The 23,677-nt window shown below is 41.0% G+C and overlaps 1 protein-coding gene across 3 annotated transcripts in view; it reads right to left on the bottom strand.

Annotated features, from left to right (window-relative positions):
* Positions 1-23,677, bottom strand: part of Clcn5 (chloride voltage-gated channel 5) — a 170,675-nt gene that overhangs the window by 9,354 nt on the left and 137,644 nt on the right. For all 3 annotated transcript variants that reach the window (XM_005352769.3, XM_026781937.1, XM_005352768.3), the window contains 7 exons: positions 22,714-22,813; positions 17,954-18,141; positions 9,651-9,773; positions 8,340-8,546; positions 3,879-3,959; positions 3,110-3,652; positions 966-1,152 (listed from right to left, as the gene is read on the bottom strand). In XM_005352769.3, coding sequence (XP_005352826.2) covers positions 966-1,152; positions 3,110-3,652; positions 3,879-3,959; positions 8,340-8,546; positions 9,651-9,773; positions 17,954-18,141; positions 22,714-22,813 — 1,429 coding nt within the window. The remainder of the gene's footprint in view (positions 1-965; positions 1,153-3,109; positions 3,653-3,878; positions 3,960-8,339; positions 8,547-9,650; positions 9,774-17,953; positions 18,142-22,713; positions 22,814-23,677) is intronic.

A 23,677-nucleotide genomic window follows, 5' to 3' on the forward strand; every position in this document is an offset into this window, starting at 1 on the left:
TGTAGACCAGGCTGGTCTTGAACTCACAGAGATCCACCTGCCTCTGCCTCCCGAGTGCTGAGATTAAAGGTGTGCGCCACCAACGCCCGGCCTGATGAACTAAGTTTGATCATCCAGAACTCCATTGGTGAAAAGAGAAACATGAATCTGGCAAGTTGTCCTCTGACCTTTACACACAAGTCGTGGCATAGGCTTCTCCTCTCCCGCCACAAAAGAAATGTAAGAAAGAAGTTTTAAATGTAACATTGAAAGATGCTAAGCGTAACAGAGGCTTTGCGGCCCAGGCCTGTAATTCTAGTTACTCAAATGGTGGCGGCAAGAGGATCACAAGTGCCAGAAGAACTTAGTGAGATTCGATCTTAAAATAAAAAGGGAAGCGAAATATTGCGGTATCGCTCAGTGGTATCTATATAGCACTGGAATATAGCTCAGAGCTTGCCTGGTGAGTAGCATGCCTTGGGTTCAATCCCGAGCATCATATATGTGCGCACACACAAATATGTTAAACACAACCACATCATGTTTAAGGACTGTATAATGTAATATATGGATGGAGCACAATTTATTTCATGATTTCCTTAAGGCTCAAATTTAGGTTGGGCTGCTTTTCAGATGAGGTCTTATTATGTACATTAGGCAGGCCCGAAACTTGAGATTCTCCCTGCTTAGTCTCCTCCCAAGGGCGGATTACAAGCATGTGCTACCACGCCTGCCTAATTTTTGTTCCTATACATAATACTGTGATGCACATTTCTATGCAGCTAGTTATGGCCAGATTTCTGATGACTTCCCCTATGTGAGAGATTAGAATTACCTTTCTTAAAATGTCTGGGAGATAGTAAACCAGCAAGAAATGGATAATCATGAAAAAAAAACCATTCTACAGTTCACTGCACTCCTTATTACTGTTCATTTTATGTCACTGGCAGGGTGACTTCTTTGAAGTCAAGGCAAATGTTACTTACCTAAACAGGCTGCAGCCCCAACCATAGCATAAAGGCCAGGTGTGATGCAATCGGCTCCCTGACTACACCAGCTATTGAAGATGCCCCAGTCATGGTGGTAATAAGCCAGTTGCTCCATCCCTACTCCTAAAAGACGGCCCGCTATAGCACCAACAGCCATGCTGGGGATAAAGAGACCAGAAGGGATCTGCAAAGAGAAAGAAGAGGCGTTTAGTGCGGACTGATGTGCTTCCTGGCAGATGAGAGGGCTAGAGGGCTGACCCTCTGCGAAGCGAATAGGCCAACAACAGTTTAACTATGCACTATGCTACCAAGTGGCTGCAAAGATCTGTGTAACACTACAGGGACTAGAGGTTCTTTGGGACGTGCAGGCAAGGATGACTTCGAAGAAGCTTACCCTGATTCGGGGGTCCATCAGGCAAGAGCCTGAACTCTCCAGACCAACACAAAACTGGAGGCAGAAATTAGGCCTTTCCCAAAGAAAAAGGAAAATAGATGGAATTTCTTATATATGCAGACATTTCCCCCAATTCTATGAATTTTTATCAGTAACAATCTACGCTTTGTTGACTACTGTGTTTTATGCTGGATGGCCTACATATAAGTTTTTTTTATAGATGCTCTAGATGCTCAATAATAACCCCAGAAATTAGACCTTATTCTTCCCAAATGATAGACCCCCAAGGTTCAGAGAGGTTAAGTCATTTGCCCAAAGTCAAGAGTTAGTGAATATTAGTGCCGGGACTTAAATAAAGTGTTCATAATGACACTTATATATTGCATCCTAACCCATCATTCAAATAAAAAAAATGGCAGAAGAAGTTTCCATGTACCTTATAACAACACAACAGAAAATTAAATAAAAATTTTAAAGGAGATACTGGCTATATCTGTATGCTTTACCAAAAAAGGGAATATTCATCTACCTTCCTGCTTTGTTTCTTGACGTCTAGGAACTATTAATATGAAAGAAAGGAAATTATAATAAACAGAATCAGAACAGCTTATGGCTCTTCAATAGCATTGACATTGAAATGCAAGGAAGTTGGTGCTCTGTGCATCTAAAGATTCCCTTTAAATACAACAATGAAACAACAATGTTGAAATGAACCCAAGAAGCACCCAGAAACTTTTCAGGGTCTCCATCCTATCCCTGGCTCAAATGTCTTTCCGTGCAGAACGGAGGAACAATTGCTAGGGTGGAGGAAACCAATGCTTTAACCAATTCTCTGGTTCTGTTTCTTCTAAAACTTGGAGATTGTAAGAGATAGTAAAGGTAAAGAGTGACACCCTTTAAAGTAAGAAACAATGATTGTACATACTTATTGAGTACAGCGTGATATTTGGATATATGTATCCAATATGTAATGGTCCAATCAGGATATCTATCACTGAACATTTATTATGTCTTTGTCTTAGGAACATTCAGAATCCTCTTTTGAAATACACAATAAATTATTGGTATTGTCGCTTGACTTTGATATCGAGAGCAGTAGACTTACTCCTTGGATAATTCTACTCTCTAAGTATACGAAATCAATTTCTGTAGCTTCTTTATGTAACAATGTGCTTGGATTATTTTTATACATATTGTGGTGTGTGTGTGTGTGTGTGTGTGTGTGTGTGTGTGTGTGTGTGTGTGTAATGTTTGTGTGGAGGCCAGAAGACAACTTTCAGGAGTTAGTTCTTGCCTTTTACCCATGTCGGCTCTAGGAAACAAATTCAAATCTACAGGCGTGGTGGGGCCTGCACTGTTATCTTCAGAGCCATCTCACCGGTCTGTGCTATTTGTTTTTGATAGCTGAAATATCTTAATCTTAACCTGTGAAGTGGATTCTACTTGTTACCAAGTGAGCGGGAATACTAACTGGAAAACCACTATCCTTTTTGTGGGGAAAATGCTTGTACACAGAAAAAGAGACAATGTTTCTTTTAAAAACTCATTACTGAGACTTGCATTTGACCAAATACAGATATTAGAAATTAGACACAGAGTTAGCACTGTCCACCAAGTCATGAAAACACTGGGGGGCAAAAAGGTTTCTGGGAAAAGCTGTTGAAATTGTAGCTTACTACGATTTTGCCCGCCAAAGGCCACATTCACAAAGCACATTCACACAGAAGTCACCAAAGGGGTTCCTCACCTTCATGCCAAAGGTGAATATGGTAATGACTATTTTCAGGATGAGCGTCAAAGCCAGCTGCCACATGGCACTGTAGACTCCCGCCCCAGCAGGTCTGTCCGGCAGCTCAGCGCCTTTGCTTGTGTTGAAATGGTTCTCATAATCACAGAGCTTGGAGGAGTCCAGAAGGCCACAGTCATTGAATAGCTCAGAAATGAGCTCACTTGTGCTCATCCGGGTATATTCGTTGGGGAAAGCCAAGATGGCAGTGATGGCTGTCACAATGAGTACCTCGACGACAGGATACTTGCCCAGTTGTGTGGTTTTACGCTTCCGACACCAGGCAATGTTTGTGCGGATAAACAGAGCTCCCCAAAGGCCACCAAATATGCCTAGCACAATGAATGGCACAAGCTCAAAAAGATGCCATGGGGTGTGAAACTCCACATAAAACAGAACTAAGCGGCTGTTTCCAAAAGGATTGATGGACCGGAGTGTAAATGCTGCCACCAGGGCAGCAAAGAACGAACGCCATAGTGTTTTGAGGGGAAAATAGTAGCTGACCTATAAGACAGAAGGTGAGAAACAAACAGTCAGGATGCAAAAGCTGTTTCCAATCAAATGCTAGGGCTGCTGACATTGTACTCAAGGATCAAAACTTTCCAGAAATTTATGGTAACATGCTAAAGGACCAAGTTAGGCAGACACTCAGGAATTGCAACATACACAGATACTGGCCATGATTTCTAATACAAAGGCATACACATGCTTTACAGAGAGAAGTCATTACCTCTTCCAGGCTGAATAATACTCCACCAATAGGTGCCCCAAAGGCTACAGATACACCAGCAGCTGCTGCAGCGGATAAGACCTACAATCCAAAATGCAAAATCAGCAATAAAATAATATGGCTTTCTTACATTCAATCACATTTTTAAAGTCATGTTCATAGTCACCAAGAATTTAAAATAATAATAATAATAACCTTACCTGGCTGACCACTTTCACACAAGCAACACGAAATAGACTCTGTGGGTTATAATTAAGTGCGTGTGCATGTGTGTGTGTGTGTGTGTTTGTAACAACAATAATAGAAGGAAAAGGATACTGTTGATTTGAGAAGGAACGAGTGGATCATATAGGAGAAGTTGGAGGGAGAAATGGAAAGGGGAGAAGTGGTGTAATTATATTTTAATCAAAAATCTTAAAAATAAATTCTACATGTTCTCTATCATACAAAGTTCAGTACAATTTCTATTTACTTGGAGAGCAAACACTGTATGGTAGATGTTGAATACAGAAAAAGAGACTTTACTTTGTGATTGAAACATCTTTTTAATTCTAAATTGGGCCCCAACTGGCAGCCTTCCTGGTGTAGCAACTGAACTTGAGTTTGAAAACTCAGATACAGTTCTTTACAGTGAGGTGTTTCACCTGCATACAGTTTTGTTTCTTTTATTTTTTTAAATTATCGTTATAATCATTTCCTCTTTCTATTTCCTTTCTCTAAACCTACTCATCTTTGCTCTTCTTAAAAATTATGGCTTCTTTTTTTTTACTGATTCTTATTACATGTATATATGAATATACATATCTATTCCTAAGTATAACCTGTTCAGTCTATATAATGTTACTTGCATGTATATCTGTGTTTTCAGAGCTGCCTATTTGGTATCCTGTGATCAGCTGCTGTGCTTCCCTGGGGAAGACTGTTTCTCCCACTCTCGGCATTCCTGATTTGCATGCAGTTCTTTGTGTAGGGTTGAGGTCTCATGGGCTTTCCACTTAGCACATGTTAGGAAACATTTTAATGAGATATTATGGAAGGCTCTAGTGACATAAAAATGAAGTTACAATTTAGAACTGCCTACACCTTGTAGGCTATTTCAGTCTCGATGGTCTATAGCAATACAAACAGAGAAACAACTAGATTTGTTTGTTTGTTTGTTTGTTTGTTTGTTTGTTTGAGACAGGGTTTCTCTGTGTAGCAGCCCTGCCTGTTCTGGAACTAGCTCTTATAGATCAGGCTGGCCTCGAAGTCACGGAGATCCGCCTGCCTCTGCCTCCCGAGTGCTGGGATTAAAGGTGTGAGCTGCCACTGCCTGGCGACAACTAGATTTTTAAAGGCCAGAAGACAGGTGGTAAGGAAAGGCCAGATAATAAAGCACCACAAGGAAAGAGGGGGGAGTGGACAAGATGTGTTAGAAAGAATTGTCTTGTATGTGGAAGTGGAGGCATCGAAAATGTGCCAAGCACACACTAGTGCTCATAGAAACTCGCCATTTCCTTGTATACTAGCAGCTGCAGAAAGAGATGGTTTAGAGGCATGTAGTAAAATAAAATTGAACAAAAGAAAAAAATTGAAAAAGGAAATATTTCTTGGCAAAATAAGCAGGCAGGTTTCTTCAGGACTGGTAAACCATCCGAGGAAATTAAGGGGTGGGGGAAGAAGAGAAGTCTCTGGTGCTAACCTTGAGAGCTTAGAAAAGTCGGAGGTCAAAGGCCGTCACTTGAGAAGGACAAGGAAGCCAAAATCCAACCCATAAAAGGGGATTCCACTGGGTATGTTTAGGATGAAGGTGAAGGGGGAAACTTGGGTTTCATATTGGAGAAGAGAATCTCTGCACCCCCATCCAACTCAGCTCTGTTCATTTCCCCCATCTGCTCACTGGGACAAGGCCACTGGTCACAAACATGGGGGGCCACTGAGAGCGCCGAGAAGGGAACTGAGCCCCAGGACGACAGAACAAACACTGGGATATCTAACTTAGAGAAAACACACTGAAGATCCCAATGTTAGAAGATGTCAGGTAATAAATATCTGGCAAGTTCAGACAAACATTTCAGCTTTGACAAGGAATCTAGTTTCAAACTCAACTCCATCCGTGTAGAGGCAGCAACAACCAACACTTATTCTTGACCTTTAGCATGGCTTTCTTTTCAACTAGTCCACTTGCTACACATTATTCCTGTTAAACAACTTCTCTAGTTGAACATAGCTTCTGTATCCGCTCCCACATGACAATCAACTCCTCGTCCGCCCCTCTGTCGCTCTGGCCTGTCACTCTCCTTTCTGTCGGCCCTAATTAATGATCATTAATTTCCCCATTTGAGGGAAATTTTATTTCATGCTTAAAACCTCAGCATTTTCGGCTTCCAGAGCCTCTACTTAATCTTTCTGCTGCTGTTGTTATTTTCAGAAGAAACCACTAGATTCCAGTTTTATAAGAGGTCCTTTTTAATGAACAATCCAGGCCTTGACCTACTCTGTCTGTGACTTTTAGGCATTTCAAGGAAAATAAAAGAAGAACAATTGCTTTCTTAGGTTCTTTATTATAGTAAGATAAAAGTAACCAATGACTTGGGACAATTTTTAAAAAATATTCTTCCTTCTCAGTGAATGGGGGTATAAAAGGGAGGTAGGGAGAGGGAACAGGAGGAGATATGGGAGGGGGAAACTAGTCGGTATGTAAAATAAATTAAAAAAATTTAATTAAAAAGTTTTAAAATTTTAAGTTAAAAAATTAAAAAGAAAAAAAATTCTTATTCCTCAAAATAGTATACATTAACAATGGGATGGATTTTGCACAAGCACAATGTGGCAGTTTGAAAGAAAATGGCCCCTAAAAAGAATGGTACTATTAGGAGGTGTGGCTTTGTTGGAGTGGGTGTGACTTTGTTGGAAGAAGTGTGCCACTGTGGGGGTGGACTTTGAGGTCTCCTTTGCTCAAGCTTCACTCAGTATACTATATAGACCACTTCCTGTAGCCTATAAAATGTAGAACTCTCAGCTACCTCTCCAGCACCATGTCTGCCCACGTGTTGTTATGTCCCGCCATGACGGTAATGGACTAAACCTCTGAACTGTAAAGAGCCACTCCAATTAAATGTCATCATCAAAGTTTCCGTGGTCATGGTGTCTCTTCACAGCAATAGAAACCCTACCAAAAACATACAATGATACTACAGTGCAAATACTGTAGATGGGTTGAAGCAAGAGGCAGGCAGAGAGAGGCATAATACCAGAGCTAGTTCAAATGTGGCATTAATAGCAAGAAAAGATGAAATGCACTGTTTCTATTTATTCTTCCACAGCAAGGCCCGCAAAGTCTATTACTTTCTCTAATGTCTTTTTAAGAAGTAGCACATAAAAATATAATACAAATTCAAGGCCCCACTTCTCCTTTCCTACTGCCTTATTCTCCTACCAAACTTAAGAGCATGCTTTTTATAATTCAGAATAAAAATATTTCCAGATATTTTTGAGTTTTGTGTGTTCAACTTCATATATGCAGGCATGCAAGTGTGAGCATAGATGCTTGTGTGTGTGTGAGGCCAGAAGTCAACTTCAAGTGTTGTTCCTCAGGCACTGTCCACTTTGTTTTTGAGAAAGTGTCTCTCATTGGCTTGGTCCCAGCCAAGCAGACAAGGCTGGCCGGTCAATGAGACCCAAAGATCTGCCTGTCTCTCCCCAGCACTGGGATTATAAGTATGCACCACTTTTAAAAAGATGGGTTCTCGGGGATCAAATATTTGCAAGGTAAGTACTTTACTGACTGAGCCACCGCATCAGCCCTAGCCACATTCTTCATAAGTGTATAGACATACTTTTTAAAAAAATAACTCTAAAAAAAAGGAAAAAAAAGAAATCTTTCAAAGCAGTCAGAAAAATAAAAAAAATAAAAAAATAACTCAGCTGGGCGGTGGTGGCGCACGCCTTTAATCCCAGCACTCAGGAGGCAGAGGCAGGCGGATCTCTGTGAGTTCGAGGCCAGCCTGGTCTACAGAGCTAGTTCCAGGACAGGCTCCAAAACCACAGAGAAACCCTGTCTCGAAAAAAAAATAGAAATAAAAATAAAAAAATAATAAAAAAATAACTCATTATCCAATAAACAGGAATGGCAAACTAGCTGTAGTGTTCTGTTGCCAGAAGTTCATGTCAAGATATTTAGGACCATCTCATTTTTTAAATGGTTTCAGAGTTTTCTATGATATGAGCAGAATATATTTTTAAAACTCAAGCCCTATTTGATAGATATTTTGCTAACTTCAGACTTTTACAAGGTTAGTAAGTTTATGTTGGCTATCCGTAGATACCTGTGCATATAGACATGCTAGGATAGCCAAAAGACAGACCCCTAGAACTGAACTTGCTGAATCCACAAGGGTGAAACCCCCAAGTTCTCCCCAATAAGACTGCAGTATTTCTGCTCACAAGTAAAAATAAGCTTTCAAGCTCACGTGTCATTACCTCTCTGCGCTTGGCTTCGTTCTTCCTGTATTTGTTGAAACAGTGGCACAGGATGTTCCCACAGCAGCAAGCCACATGCACTAGGGGGCCCTCTTTGCCCAGGCTCAAGCCAGATGACACTGCCAGCACCAACGTGATAGTTTTGATGACAAGGGTCCACTTACCCAAATAGCCCCTAATAATGAAACCACTCAGGATAGTTTTTATCTGTAGGCCAAACACAGAAAGATTGAAAACAGACTAAGTAATAACAAACAGCTAAAATCTATACCCCCTTACAAGAACTATATAATCCCTCAACCAGTCTCTCTCTCCCTCCCTCTCCCTGCCCCCCACTCCACATACACTTGTCCCAAGAGGGATCTCAGTACAGGAGACACTTAGGAAAGCCAGAAGCATTCTGGAAACTGCCATGGACTTTAGGGGAGTAAAGGGCTGTGTAGCAGCTGGAACAAGTCTATGTAAGGATGAGAGTGTGTGAATGGAGAAGCAGGAGCAGCTAAAGGACTAGCTATTCCCTCTGGTTATAAAATGCTCTGAGAATAAGATCAATGTTCAAGAAAGAGTCTGAAAGAGTAGGTACAGCCTGGAGTGTTTGCCAAAGAACACTGTGACTTAACAGTCACAGGTAACAGTCCTAAGTAATCTTAGGAGCAAGGGCATCTTGATAACTGATGGGGGAGAGTCTTCTGTTTTGTGTTAATTTCATTGGCTAAATAAAGAGACTGCCTTGGCCCTTTAATAGGACAGAAAATTAGGTAGGCGGAGTAGACAGAACAGAATGCTGGGAGAAAGAAGCCGAGTCAGGCAGTCGCCATGATTCTCCCACTCCAGACAGACGCAGGTTAAGATCTTCCCTGGTAAGCCAGCTCGTGCTGCTACACAGAATATTAGAAATGGGTTAGATTAAGACATGAGGGCTAGCCAGTAAGAGGCTAGAGCTAATGGGCCAAGCAGTGTTTAAAAGAATACAATTTCCGTGTGTTGTTATTTCAGGGCATAAGCTAGCCAGGCAGCCAGGAGCTGCGGCAGCAGGAACACAGCCCGCTGTTCCTTATAACAGATAACCTAAAATTGTAGTTGTCCGACTAAAACAATTTAAGCCCCAAATACGTAGGAAAGAGGTTTGGGCTACCATCTCCCCCCCTTCTAGCCCAAATCCTGTGACCAATGCTGAGAGGAGACTTAAAGGAAAACCTAGATGGAGCTTAGCTGCCCTCTGGCTCTGATCCTGATTGATAGCCACCAAGATATAGTATATGCAAAAATACCCAGAAAATTTTGGCACAAAATGGTTCATACTATACTTACCTCAGGAATTCCAGAGCCACAGGCATAAGGTGCAAACGCTTTGACAAGAGATACAGCAAGGAAAGCAAACAGGAGAGCCCAGAGGACGTACATGAAATAATTGACTATGTAGGCAAAGGCTCCCTGGAACACAACAAAAAGACAGATGTTTTAGTGGAGACAGCTGGGTGTGGAAGGCAGCTCTGTTCAGTGACATTTTGCCAGGAGAGTAGGCTGGGAAGAAAAAGAACAACAGTAAATTGTGTAAATATCTCTTCTCAGGCCATTCATGAGAGAAAGCACAAAAACACCACTAAGCACCCTTGGTGCTAAAATCACATGCCTTGCTGCAATCAGAAGAAATTCACAAAGGATTCTAACAGTCCAGATGCCGGAAAGGAAAATGGAGAGCCCTTGAACATGATTTGCTTTTGTCTTTGAGATGACATCTCACTATGTAGCTATGACTGGCCTAGAACTTGCTATGTAAGCCAAGCTAGCTTCAGACTCACAGAGATCCAACTGCCTCTCTAGCCAGAGGTATAGACCAGGAGGCCCAATTCTTGGCAAGAGAAGGCTCATTTAGCTTTTGGTGCACGGTCTTGATATACAGCCCTATCTGACCTCTAACCTGCAGCAATCCTCATGCCTCTGCCTTGCAAGTACTGGGACTGCACGCTGAAAGCATACATGGTTACAGTTTACCTTTTATTAGTGGTTTGTCAGTTTTGCAATCAAATCCATATGATCCTATGTCAAGTTTTTAACAAGAGTTACAATAGCCTTCCCAGTCTCTGGGCTGGTTGAACACTGACTACATTTCTGAAGCTATGACAAGTTTGAACATTCCATTACCCTTACCGACGATCTTGGTGGTAAATTCTCACAGACATAGCAACTAAAATTCCTAAGCATTGCTTCATTTCTTTAGAATTGTTTACTGTGTATGTTTAGGGAAAGTAGCATGATATTGGGGGAGTATTTTGTTTCTATTTTTAACTGGAGATTTAACCCTGGGTCTCACACACGCTAAAACACATGCTCTATCACTGAGTTATACTCCTAGTCTTGATGCTTGTTGATCTATCTGAGTTGTTATTGTTGCTTTGAGATATTTTGTGTAGCCCATGTTAGTCCTGAACTCATTAGGTAACAGAGGGTCCCTAATGAACTGTTAATTTGTCGGCCTCCACTTCCCAAGTTCTAGAATTTTAGGTATAAAGATACCAAGTCTAGCTCTAGACTTCATGTTTTATTTTATTTTTAAAATTTGTGTGTGTGTACGTGTGTGTGTGCATGCATGTATATCATATTAGTGCAAGTGCTGATGAGGCCAGAAGGTGCGTTCGATTCCCTGGTGCTGGAGCTGCAAACAGTTGTGAGCCAATGTGAAGAGAAAGAAGGGTGAAGAGTGAGGGAAGGAGGAGAGGAGGGTGCTAGGGGCCAGCCACACAGCCAGCCAGAGTTAGAAGGGGAGAAACACATGAAGAATAAAGACAGGGAAAGAGCCCAGAGGGAAAAATGTAATTAAAGAGAAAGGGGATAATTTAAGTTAGAAAAGCTGGCTAGATATAAGCCAAGCTCATTCAGTCCCAGTCCAGCTGGCTTTGGTGAGCTCCCATTAGATCAGGCACGCTGTCTCAGTGGGTGGACTAACCCCTTGCCACCATCCAGACTTCCTTGCTCATCTTCTCCCTCCTTCTGCTCTTCAACTGGACCTTGGGAGCTCGGTCCAGTGCTCCGATGTGGGTCTCTGTCTCTATCTCCATCCATCTGGACCTTCTGAATGTGGCTGACAATTGGGGCCGACTGAGAAGCCAATGATAATGGCACTGGGATTTGTCTCTACTGCATGTACTGGCTTTTTGGGATCCTAGTCTATTTGGATGCATACCTTTCTAAGCCTGGATGGGGTGGGGAGGGCCTTGGACTTCCCACAGAGCAGGGTACCCTGCCCTCTCTCAGACCTGGAGGGGAAGGAGGAGGGGGAGTCAGGGAGCTGGAGGGAAATGGGAGGAGTGGGGGAAGTGGGAAATTTTGAATGGTATCATTTATAAAGCAATAAAAAATAAAAAAAAGAAATAAGCCAAGCTAAGGCCAGGCATTCATAAGTAAGAATAAGTCTTGTGTATTTATTTGAGCTGGGTGGCAGACCCCAAAGAGTTAAAAACAAAACAAAAAACCCTACATTTTGCTACATTTTGGCACTCAACGTGAGGGCGCAAACCCAAGACCCTAAGATTAAGAGTCTCATGCTCAACCAACTGAGCTAGCCAGGCCTAGATTTCTCTTCCTATTTATTCTCTCTGCCTGCCAGCCACACCTATTCCTCTCTCCTGTCTAGCTCTTGGCCATTCAGGCCTTTATTAGGCCAATCAGGTGTTTCAGACAGGCAAAATTATACAGCTTCACAGAGTTAAACAAATGCACCCCAAAAGAACGCAACACATCTTTGCATCATTAAACAAATATTCCACAGCATAAATGAATGTAACACATCTTAAACTAATAGTCCACAACAATTAACATTAAAGGGCTGGCAAGTAGTGATTCTTGACCAAAAAGCAATACTGCACAACAGGGGTTATGCTTCAGATGACACAGATAAAAAGCTCGATAGACTTCTGACTCTGCAAACCATAAAACACGGGGAGAACTTAGCGGCCTATACAAGGAGAATCAGTACTCTGTAGTTTTCTTTTTTTAGTTGTGAATGTGATACAATTTTTCCTTAGGTCCTCAGAGAACAACTATCTCTTTGTCCTTTAAGAGACGATTGTGAGCAAGTGGACTCCAGAGGTAGGAAACAAAGAGGGAAAGGCAGTGAAAGGGAAAGCAACAGGCGCTGGCCAGAGCAGAGAGCAGGAAGCCAAACTGTTGGCAAGAGAAGGCCTCTGAAAGCTTCACAGATTATTTCCCCCAGGCAATGATTTCATTCATAAAAAGAGCCAGAGAAATCTGTTGTGTGAGCAAATCTCAAGCTCTGCTTCACAAGGAACTGCTGGAACAGACCACAAGAAAGGGCTAGTTCTCCAGCGGAGCACGCGGGAGTCATCCTACAGCATCAGAAAACTACAGTTCTCTCTCCTTCCCTCTCCCACCTGCTTCTGCCTATTTTGTATACAGCTAGAGAAATAAGATGGGTTGGTGGTGTTAGTCATAGGTAGAGTTCACATAGTATATTCAAGGCCCTAGGCTTGGACTTCAGCACCACAAAAGCAAAAACACATCAACCAAAATAGGGAAGTATATTCTATGCATCAATTTCTTGTACTATTGTTATTCAAAGTGTTAACCATGGCCAGGGGTGGGATGAAGAATAAAACATGATTATGTAACTGCCTTAAAAGTTAAGTGGCTGCCAAGGCTGAATATCTGAAATCAAATTCCAGAACACATGTCATAAAAAAAAAGAATAACCAATTCCTACAACTGCTCCTCTGACCTCCACATAAGTGCCATGGGACACATATTCCCACATATACACACGCACATGTACACAGTAAGTATATACATTGATTTTTTAAAAAATGCTTCCTAGAACTGGAGAGATGGCCCAGTGGTTAGGTACTCATGCAGAGTGTCTGGGTTCAACTCCCAGTCCTCTTAATAATCTGTGACTCCAAGTTCAGGGGATCCAAGGTCTTCTTCCGGTCTCTGTAGACACCAGGCACATACCTGTCACACATGCACACATGCAGACAAAACAGTCACACACAAAATACAAAAAGAATTAATATCTTAAAACAATAATGACAAGTGCTTCTTCCAAAGCAAGGGAAACAGACATTCATAATTGCTCCATACATAGAGATTATATTCTGCATAGATAGATAATCTTCAACCATTTCAAAGAGCTGTAGAAAATGGCATTTAAATAACTCAGAGTTTGGTTGAAATGAGACACAATTGCTCCTGGCAGCACCGATCTATTCGCGAGAGAATGTTGAGCACCAAAGACACTCCACTTGGAGTTTGTTTTCTTCTTGGCAAAACCAGCCTTTGGTCAAGGAACTGCCCATACCTCAACCACTGACAAAATACATAGTATCCAGAAATGGATAAGCAGGACTGTCAAATCTTGCCAAGACAGGGTAAGACGGTTTTGAAAAATTTCTTGCCTTGGAAAATAGTCTGTCATGGCCGGGTGATGGTGGTGCACGCCTTTAATCCCAGCACTCAGGAGGCAGAGGCAGGCAGATCTCTGTGAGTTCGAGGCTAGCCTGATCTACAAGAGCTAGTTCCAGGACAGGCTCTAAAGCTAAACCCTGTCTCGAAAAACCAAAAAAAAAAAATGAAAAAGAAAAAGAAAAAGAAAGGAAGGAAGGAAGAAAGGAAGGAAGGAAGGAAGGAAGGAAGGAAGGAAGGAAGGAAGGAAGGAAGGAAGGAAAATAGTCTGTCAGTTATTCTAGGCCTTAGCCAAAGTTGGTTGCCTCAATGTTGCAAATGAGACTCTGAGTGATTGTCCAGGTAGTATCTGTCATTTGGTGCACATTTTGGAAGTTGCTTGATTGCACTTCTTACTCACTCGAGTAACATTATTTCCCTTCTCGGATGTTCCATGGGGTTGGAGACTAGATAAGTGTACTTACTTTCCTCTCATGACTTGGCCAAGTTATTTATTATACAAGACTTAAGCTAGTTGGAACAGAATATTTGTTCTTATTGTATATAATTTTGTATTAGGTTTAGAACTCTCTTATTTAAACAAAAAGGGGAGGTGCTGCAGGAAGGTTTACCCACCTACTGGGGCGTGGCTTCATAGACTATTTACCCAGATGCCAAAGCGTGTCCAGCCCCTTCTCTCCTCCCTCCTGGTTCCCCCATTTTGCTTGTTCGGATTGTTTGGATCTCATCTCCATCCACCGTTCAAGCAGAGAATCCTGATTTGTAAGTCCCCCCCGCCCCAAAATAAATGTCTATCTCTCAGTTCTGAGCCAGTGTGAGATTTCTTTTAAGCGCCCCATATCTCTGCCTTCACATAATCAGTATCTCTCTCTCTCTCCCTGCCTCCCTCTCTTCTTCCCTCCCTCTCTCTCTCACTAAGTTGTAAGGCTTTATAAGGCTTTTTTAAACCCAGTCTTTCTAATACATAAATAGAAATATTACGGTAGAAGACAGAAGCACTTAGGAATGTAGGTAAAACAGAAATGTTGTTTCTTCCTAAAAAAATAAAATAAAACTAAAATAAAATAAAATACAGAGAAGGGTATGACAACTGAAACCTCTAACCAGGATTTGGGAAATCAAATAGGATTCCTGGGAGTTCTAGACTAGACTAGGCAAAAGAGTGAAACTTTATTTCAAGCAAATAAAAATCCTCACAGCTAACCAGGAATATCACAAATTTGAGGCCAGCAAGGCAAATCATCAAGATCCTATCTCAAAATAATTTTAATTGAGTTAACTGTTTGTTTATATACTTATTGCTTTCTTGAGATAGGGTCTTATTATGTACCCTAACTGGCCTGGCACTCAATGTATAAGACTAAGCTGGCCTGGAGCTTGCAGTGACCCTCTTGCCACTAACTCCCAAACACTAGGATTATAGGCATGAGCTACCATACCCAGCTCAAAATAACTGTAATGGTTTTTAAGACTCAGCCAGTAAAGGCACCAACCAACCAACAAGACTACAACATAGGTTATACCCTGGGATCTATATGGTAGAAGGAAAGAACTGACTGCCTAAAGCTGTGCTCTGAACTCCACCCATGTGCTGAGGCATGAATGGACACACATGCACATACACACACACACACACACACACACACACACACACACACACACACTAAATAAATGTAATCTTAATTTTTTAAAAAATTTTTGAGACAAGGTCTCATATAGCCCAGGCAACTCAAAAATGTAGCCAAGAACGACTCTGAACTCCTGATCTGCCTGCCTGCACTCTCCAAGTACTGGGGGTTACAAGTGTGTGCCACCATGCCTGGCTTTTACAATAAAAATATTTAAAATACACTTGATGTAAGTCAGTTGTACAGTATTTGTTTAGTATATGCAAGACCTAGAGTTTAATCTTGAATTACACAAGGAAATGAAGAAAAACTTACACTCCATTTTAAAATCATTGTTTATAGAGGTAGAAAGATGGTTCAGTGGTTAAGAGCACTTTATGCTCTTACAGAGGACCAAGGTTTGATTCCCAGTACCTACATCGTGGCTCACAACCATCTGTAACTCCAGCTCCAAGAATCTAAAGCACTCTTGTGACCTAAGCGAGCACTGGCACAAATGTGGTACACATACACCCATGCAGGCAAAACACTCATACACCTAAAATAAATCTAAAAAGAATTAAAAAATTATTGTTTACACTTAAAAAATATTCCAAATCCTCGGGGAAAAAAATCAGTATTATAGGAAGGTTTGTACCTTTCCCCCAGTAATTTAACTCTACTGCAATTTGAGAAACATACATGTCTTAGCTAGGATTTCTATTGCTGTGATGAAACACCAGGACCAAAATGCAAATTTGAAAGGAAAGGGTTTATTTGGCTGACACTTCAATGGTACTGTTCATCACTGACGGAAGTCAGGACAGGAAGTCAAACAGGACAGGAAGCTGGAGGCAGGAGCTGATGTAGAGATCCTGGAGGGGAACTGCTTACTGGCTTGCTCCTCACAGTTTGCTCAGCCTGCTTCCTTATACCACCCAGGACCACCAGCCCACAGATGATACCACCCATCATGGGCTGGGCCATCACACTCCAATCACTACTTAAGAAAATGCCCCATAGCTGGATCTTAGGGAGGCATTTTCTCAACTGAGGCTCCCTCCTCTCTGATGACTCCGGCTTGTATTAACTTGACATAAAACTAGCCAGTACAATACACATAAAACCTTGCTCCTCAAGCCAATGTATATAGTTACATATGGATATAAAAATCTCTTATTTCTGACTTTACTAATTTATTATCCCTTTTCAATTGACTTGTATGTGTCTACGAGTGTGTGCGTGCCACCCCAAATTTTTTCATGAAAAAAATGAATAATAAAATTATTTAAAAATTTTTTTTTTGTTTTTCGAGACAGGGTTTCTCTGTGGTTTTGGAGCCTGTCCTGGAACTAGCTCTTGTAGACCAGGCTGGTCTCGAACTCACAGAGATCCGCCTGCCTCTGCCTCCCAAGTGCTGGGATTAAAGGCGTGCGCCACCACCGCCCGGCTAAATTATTTTAAAATTTTTGATTGGATTACCATGGTTATACATGTTTATAAGGTATAGTATGATAGTTTGATACATGTATATATACTATATAGTGATCAAATTAGGATAATTAGCAGTTTTACTTACTTAAATATTTCATATATCTTTATGTTTGAAGTCTTCTTACCCCCTCTACTCTGTTACTTGGTAAAATATATAAGCAGGGATGTGGTTCACTATTAGAGCACTCACCTAGCACACACAGGCCTTGGGCCCAATATGCAGCCCTCAATTAATCATTAGTTGTTGTACAGTACAGTTACAGTAAAGCTGATGTTTGAACTGTAGAATTTCTTCCTCCTCTCTATTTGCTGTTCATTACACAACTTCTCTCTGACCCTTCCCTTCTCAGCTTCTAGAGACCTTTACTCAACTCTACTTCCATGAAATCAGATGAAAGATAAATTTGAAGAGTACAGGCATATATTCTGGTCTTATCTCTACTTCACCAAAAGAATGGACAGCTAGGGAAGGAGTTCAAGGGGTACCCGTTTCTACTGGGGAGCCTGGTAGCTAAAACACATCTGTTTTGTGTGCTTTCTCAGTGGGAGAGATCTAATATATAACAAAGTACTGAAAGATAGGAAAGGAGCTAAAACACAAAACTATTATGTGTTGAGAAATATTTGCTGAGACGATAATGAAAATACCAATACAACTAAAAAAGAGACTGGACGATTTGATTCCCAGATCTCCGTTATTCTGACATGAAACACATCATACCTTTGATTGTTCCAATTCAGTGCTCAGGGACAAACTGCTTTGTTTTTCTATATGATAAACATATTTTAAGCCATTTCATAATCTTGTTAGAAATTACATCTTACCTGTTGTTTGCCTCTGAAATTTCCAATGAAATATAAGACTTCTTTAAAACAAACCAAACTTTTAAATATGAACAGAAAATGCTTCCAACATGTCAGAAGAGATAGAAATAAGGCTGCAGCACTTAAAACACAAAAGAAGACAGCTTGTTCCTTTTCTTTTCCATGAAGAATATAGGGGAAGATTTCATAATTTCCAGGAGTACAGTACAAAAAAATGAAATAAATACAAGGATGAAACTCAGTGGTACAGAAATAAGTATTACACATTACCTGTTCTGTATTGATGATAAGCTGGGACCAGCTATTCCATTCTGGGCACTTGTCTCTCTCCTCGAAGGTGACGTGGTCAGATTTCCAGCAACAGTGTTCCTGGTTAAACCAGAATCCCTTAGTGCATATCCCTTCTTTTAAGTCTGTCATCCAGTGAGCAGAGATATCTATTAGGCCTGCTAACGAGCCTGATTTAGTGGGGAAAAAAGAGAAAGCCAAATTTAATCTCACTTCTAAAATTGTATCTTTGGTAATTAGAACAAGTTTTATCAGCCAAAGTGACAGGAAAGGAATTAAAATGACAGGTAAATATATACTTCCCTATTCCTATTCCATCTGGAGCTTCTTTCTGATTGTTGATGTGCTTAATATTTCACTTACTATCTCTACATTTGATGTGGGATGTCCTTTTGTATATGTGTTGTTTTTATTGGTTAATGAATAAAGCTGCTTCAGCCAATGGCTTAGCAGAGTAAATCCAGGTAGAAAATCTGAACAGAGATATATAGAGAAGGCAGAGTCAAGGAGATACTATGTAGCTGCTGAAGGAGAAAGACACCTGCCAGAACTTTACCAGTAAGCCACAGCATTGTGGTGACACACAGATGAACAGAAATGGGTTAATTTATGATATAAGAGCTAGCTAGCAATATGCCTAAGCGATTGGCCAAGCAGCGTTGTAATTAAAACAGCTTTGTGTGATTATTCGGGTCTGGGCAGTAGGGAAACAAACGAGCAGTCTCTGTTTACATACATTAACACCAGTGTTGGGCTGAAGAGATGCTTAAGAGTAACATACTACTCTTGCAGAGGATCTGAGTTCAATTCCCAGCACCCACATTGGATAGCTCACAACAGTTTTTAACTCCGGTTCTACAAATGCTTCTGGCTTCCAAGGGCACCTGCATTCTCACACACAGACACAAACACATACACAAGATTAAAAATAATAAAAATAAACACCAGAATCTGGGAAATATGTACACTGGGAAGAGCTAGGGAAAAAGCAAAACACTTGGGGAAGACAGAAGAGTTTGGTTTTGAAACTTGCTTGACACAATGAAGGAACTGTTTTGGTGTGCTTAAGGAATGTCACTCTATAAAGGGAGTAATTCATTTGCTTAGCATTATGTGACTTGCTAGGCATGGAGCCACAGGTTTTTAATCCCAGCACTCTGATAGTTCAAGGCCAGCCTTGTCTACTTAGCATGCCAGCTAGAAATAAATAGTGAGACTCCGTCTCAAACCAAAAACAACAGCTAAAACAAAAAAATTATGTTGTTCTCCCTATATACATCAGTTTGAGTGAATACAAATTGCACACACTAAAGAATCTTCCATGATATTTATGTGTAAAGGCTCTGGAGCAAAGTTGATGAAGGGTTTTTCACCACAGACAGAAAGAACTTGTACAGCAGGAGGAAGATACTGTCCGCTAAGGACATTAAGTTTATAACAGCACAGAGTATTGTGTGCAAAGAAGGTTGGCTGGAACTCGAGAAACTTTGGATGCCTACTGAACCTAGGGTATGAACACACTACAATGGTCTCAGTAAAAAGGAATGAGTGTATATAGGCCATCCATCAAAGAAAATAATGAGAAAATAAAGCAAGTACTATGACTGGTAAACTCAGAAGAGCTAAGACAGTAAGAGTACTTTACTTCTGGATGTCATGTGTCAGTTAAATGAAGAAATTCTGGACAAGAGAAACTAAATGGCCCATATTGTGCCTTAAAGGAATGATAAAAGTGTTATAAAACAGCCCCTGAATTCCCAGACTGTCCCGTTCAGACACACTGCTTCTGTTATGGGTCTCCAATGTTTAAAAACAAAACACCTCATGTGTATGAGAAAAAAAAACAGCCACTGACCACCTAAAGACAAGAAACACATTAAAGCATTGAGAACATTGTGCCTACATTCTGTTGGGTGAAAAAGGCCATGTTATGTGTATGTTTTGGTACGTGCAGAAAGTGTTACCACATACTTGAATGCCCTAGTCAAATCCAGCATTTTCTGAAAGCTATTTTTGGCTACTGTAGCCCCCAGATTTCTGTTCCAACTTTTATTGCATTTACTGCCTGGGTTCACAAAATGAACAAGACCTTATAGTTACATACTTTGCTCTATGCTCCCGGTGTTTTCGCATGTGTGCTTTATATTTTACACACCCATCTTCAGTCCTGGCTTCCCCTCTACTTCCACATCTCTCCCTGCTCACAAATGTCGCTTTCTTCTCCGGCTACAAGTTTTATTAAGCTTCCCTATCCCAAAGAACAGGTTAACATTTCAAGGGTTTGTTCTTTCTTTCTTTCCAATGACTACCAAAACTTGAAATCTGGCTCTCAACATATATCTGAAGTTTCTTTGTGAACACTAATATGTTCCTAATCACCAGATTTATGACCTTCCCTCCTCTATACTCCTTCCTTTGCTTTGCTACAATAGTTGGCTTTATAGATTACCCAATCTATTATTAACCAGCTCCAAACTGTGTTATCTCTCCTGGAAGAGCCAGAAGGCAAAATTGAACACCCTCAACCATGGGCTGGCAAGCTACAACGTGAGGGCCAAATCTTTCTCACCTGTTCTGTCTGCCAGGCAAGATGTCCGAGCTGCAGCAAGACTCATTTCTCTCCCTATGCCTACAGCTGCTTTTGTGCCACAGCAGCAGGGTGGAGCGGGCACTCCAGAGATCACTTAACCCATGACTCTTAAAACAGTATTATCTGACCCCCTTAATGAAAAAGAAAAGGCTGCCAACCTTTTAGTGTAGGCAATTCTTTTTAAAAGAAATAATGTATTTTATATATTATTTGTTTGTGTGTACACACGTAAGTGCATGCAGACTCACACATGGAGGCCAAAGGGCAACTTTTGGAAGTTGGCTCTCTCCTTCCGCCCTGGATTTCAGGGATCAAACTAAGCTTGTCAGGCTTGTAGAGCAAGCACCTCCCCCACTAAGCCATCTTGCCCGTTCTTATCCCAGGCAATTCTTAGAAACTCAGAATGGACGAGCCACTTCATATTTGAGGTAGTCATTTTCTCCACGCCTCATGACAAGAACAGCATCAGCAACTAGGCACCATGTCAAGTATTTTATCTCATATAATCCTCAAAGAAAGTATTCAATACAGATGCCTGTGCTATCTCCATTTTACATACCAATACACCAAAGTCTTCAGAAGCTAAGAAACTTGCCCATAGCCATAAAGCTACCAGCAGTGGAGTAGAGATTTTAATCTTGACTTCCTGAAACTAGAGTCTACTCTGTAAAGTGAAATCTTATAGCATCTTCTCCAGCTTTCCCACTTAACTCCTATTTTGCTCAAGAGTCCAGATCTTCCTAGGCATTGTCTTTAATGCTACAAGAGTACATTTCTTGCTTTCTCTGCCCGGTGTTGCTGGCTTTCTGTTTCCCGCATAGGAGGGGAAGTTTGCACTGGAACTTGCTGTAAGCTGGTATCTGCAGAGCAAGTCTCCATTCATATACTGTACATAAGATGAGCATCTCTAACCTGAAACATTTCTTAAATCTTTAAGCATTGACATGATGCTGCATGAGGAAAATTGCACACCTGACCTCATGTGATAGGACTTTAGTCAACATAGAGATGGAAAGGGGCGCAGTGCCTACAGCCTACTATCTGGACCTAGGAGGCTGAGACAGGGGTGATGCTGGGGCCAGCCTGGGTCTCATCAAGTCAGATGAGATACTCTTTCACACTAATAGAAAATCCAAGTGAACTTACATAAAACTCCCTTCAAGCTGTGTGTGTGTGTGTATGTGTGCGTGTGCACATGCTCGTGTGTGTGTATGTGTATACACAGTGCTTATACATATATTTATACGTATCTAATATATGTATTATGTAGTGCATATATGTATATATAAAACAAGCAAATTTTGTGTTTAGATTTGGGTCCTTTTCTCCAAATATTTCATTATATAATATGGTAACATTTCAAATATCTCTGGCTTCAAACATTTTTACATTTTTTTAGTGTGAGTGTACACATGCCCCACCGTGTATGTGTGCAGGGGGGAAGGGGGTGCCATGGTGAACTGTGAAGATCAGAGGATAATTTGAGTGAGGGTTGGAAGATAACTTGTAAGAACTGGTTTCCTCCCCCCATCATGTGGCCTTTACCCACTGAGGATATTCAACCTATAGCGTTTGGAGTGGCTAGAGAAAGTCAGTGGAGCTGACAGGAGAATCTGCTGGCATAACGCCCCTCTGAAACCAGGAAAGAATGTGCTGAGTCCCTGAGCTTAGGAGCTACATCTTAGCATGCCTTCCTCTGCCACCAGGAGGGAGGAGATAAAAGCTCAAGAGACAGGTTAAGAGCTGGGTATGGTAGTTCTCGCCTGTAATATCAGCACCGAGGAGAGTGAGGGAACAGATCACAGCTCCTTCCAGCCTGGACTGCATATAGAGATCAAAACCAGCCTGGGCTAAATTAGGAGAGCCTGTTTTAAGAAGAACAAGGGCTGAGGCAGGGACTCAGTGGTGAAAACTTGACTGGCACATATATTCGTCTCTACTCTTATTCCCAGAGCTGCCTTCCACCTTAAAATGATCGTGACATCTTAGGCACACAAACTGTGTTTAGATGTATTTCTTCTTAGATACAGGCATTAGTTAGAGCTCATTTACACATGGAATGCTGCACTTTCAAAAGATTCGCCAGCAATTCATTTCCGATGGGAGAACATAGTGGGAGATTAATTTTAAAAACTTCTGTAGTTTACCATACCTGATAAAAGCCCAATAAGGAGCATCAACAACCAGCCAGAAAATGCATCACTCACACTGTGAATTAAGGCCCATGTGGACTCTTTGCTTTTATTGGTAATCTAGGGAAAAAAATAAGATAACATTAGTATACTCTACATATATCTTCCCTCCATCTAAAAAATCTTCAGCAGAAAAATACAAATTATCTGGGAATAGATAACAATTGAGAATTATTTAATCGAACCAATTTACCAAGAATACTGCAATTTACTGAATTCTACCAATTTATTGTAATGTCTAAGATATACCCCCACTTAGCCACTAATTTCTTAATACAATCAGCCTGTTTTGAGCATTGCAGGGGTCTTTTTCTGCCCTGGATAACAGCTGTCTCAAGGAGCGTTGATTCACAGCAAATATCTTGATTGTTTTGCAAAGAATAAACAAATAATAAACAATGGTTGATCTCAGTGACAACTTGAGGTTTACTATGTGTGGCTACAGTTCAGTCAGGAAATTCCCAAAGCTGGGTAGCACCAAGTTCCAAAAGTACAGGGATCACAGGCACTGATTGATACTGGTGATGTGTCTCCTTCAAGTCCAGAAACCAGCAACTGCATCTGAGGGCATCACGATAAGCCGAAGTTTGGCTGTTCAGGTCTTGCTCAACTTAAATCCACAATCTTCATATTTTTACTTTGTTTCCCTTTAGCTTTATTTTTTTATATCGTGTGTGTGTGTGTGTGTGTGTGTGTGTGTGTGTGTGTGTGTGTGTTTAGGACAGAGGACAACTTGCTGAATTCTGTTCTCTCCTTCCATTATGTGGGTTCCAAAGATCAGACTCAGACCATCAGACTTGACAACAAGTACTTTTTGTACCCTTAACCAACTTACTGGCCCATGTCCATATCTTTAAAGTCATTATTCTGCCAGTGTTGTTACTGGGACTTCCCCTTCTTTGCACTGATTATTATACTCTAACT

This window comes from Microtus ochrogaster, chromosome 10 (assembly GCF_000317375.1).
Source record: "Microtus ochrogaster isolate Prairie Vole_2 chromosome 10, MicOch1.0, whole genome shotgun sequence".
Taxonomy (NCBI): domain Eukaryota; kingdom Metazoa; phylum Chordata; class Mammalia; order Rodentia; family Cricetidae; genus Microtus; species Microtus ochrogaster.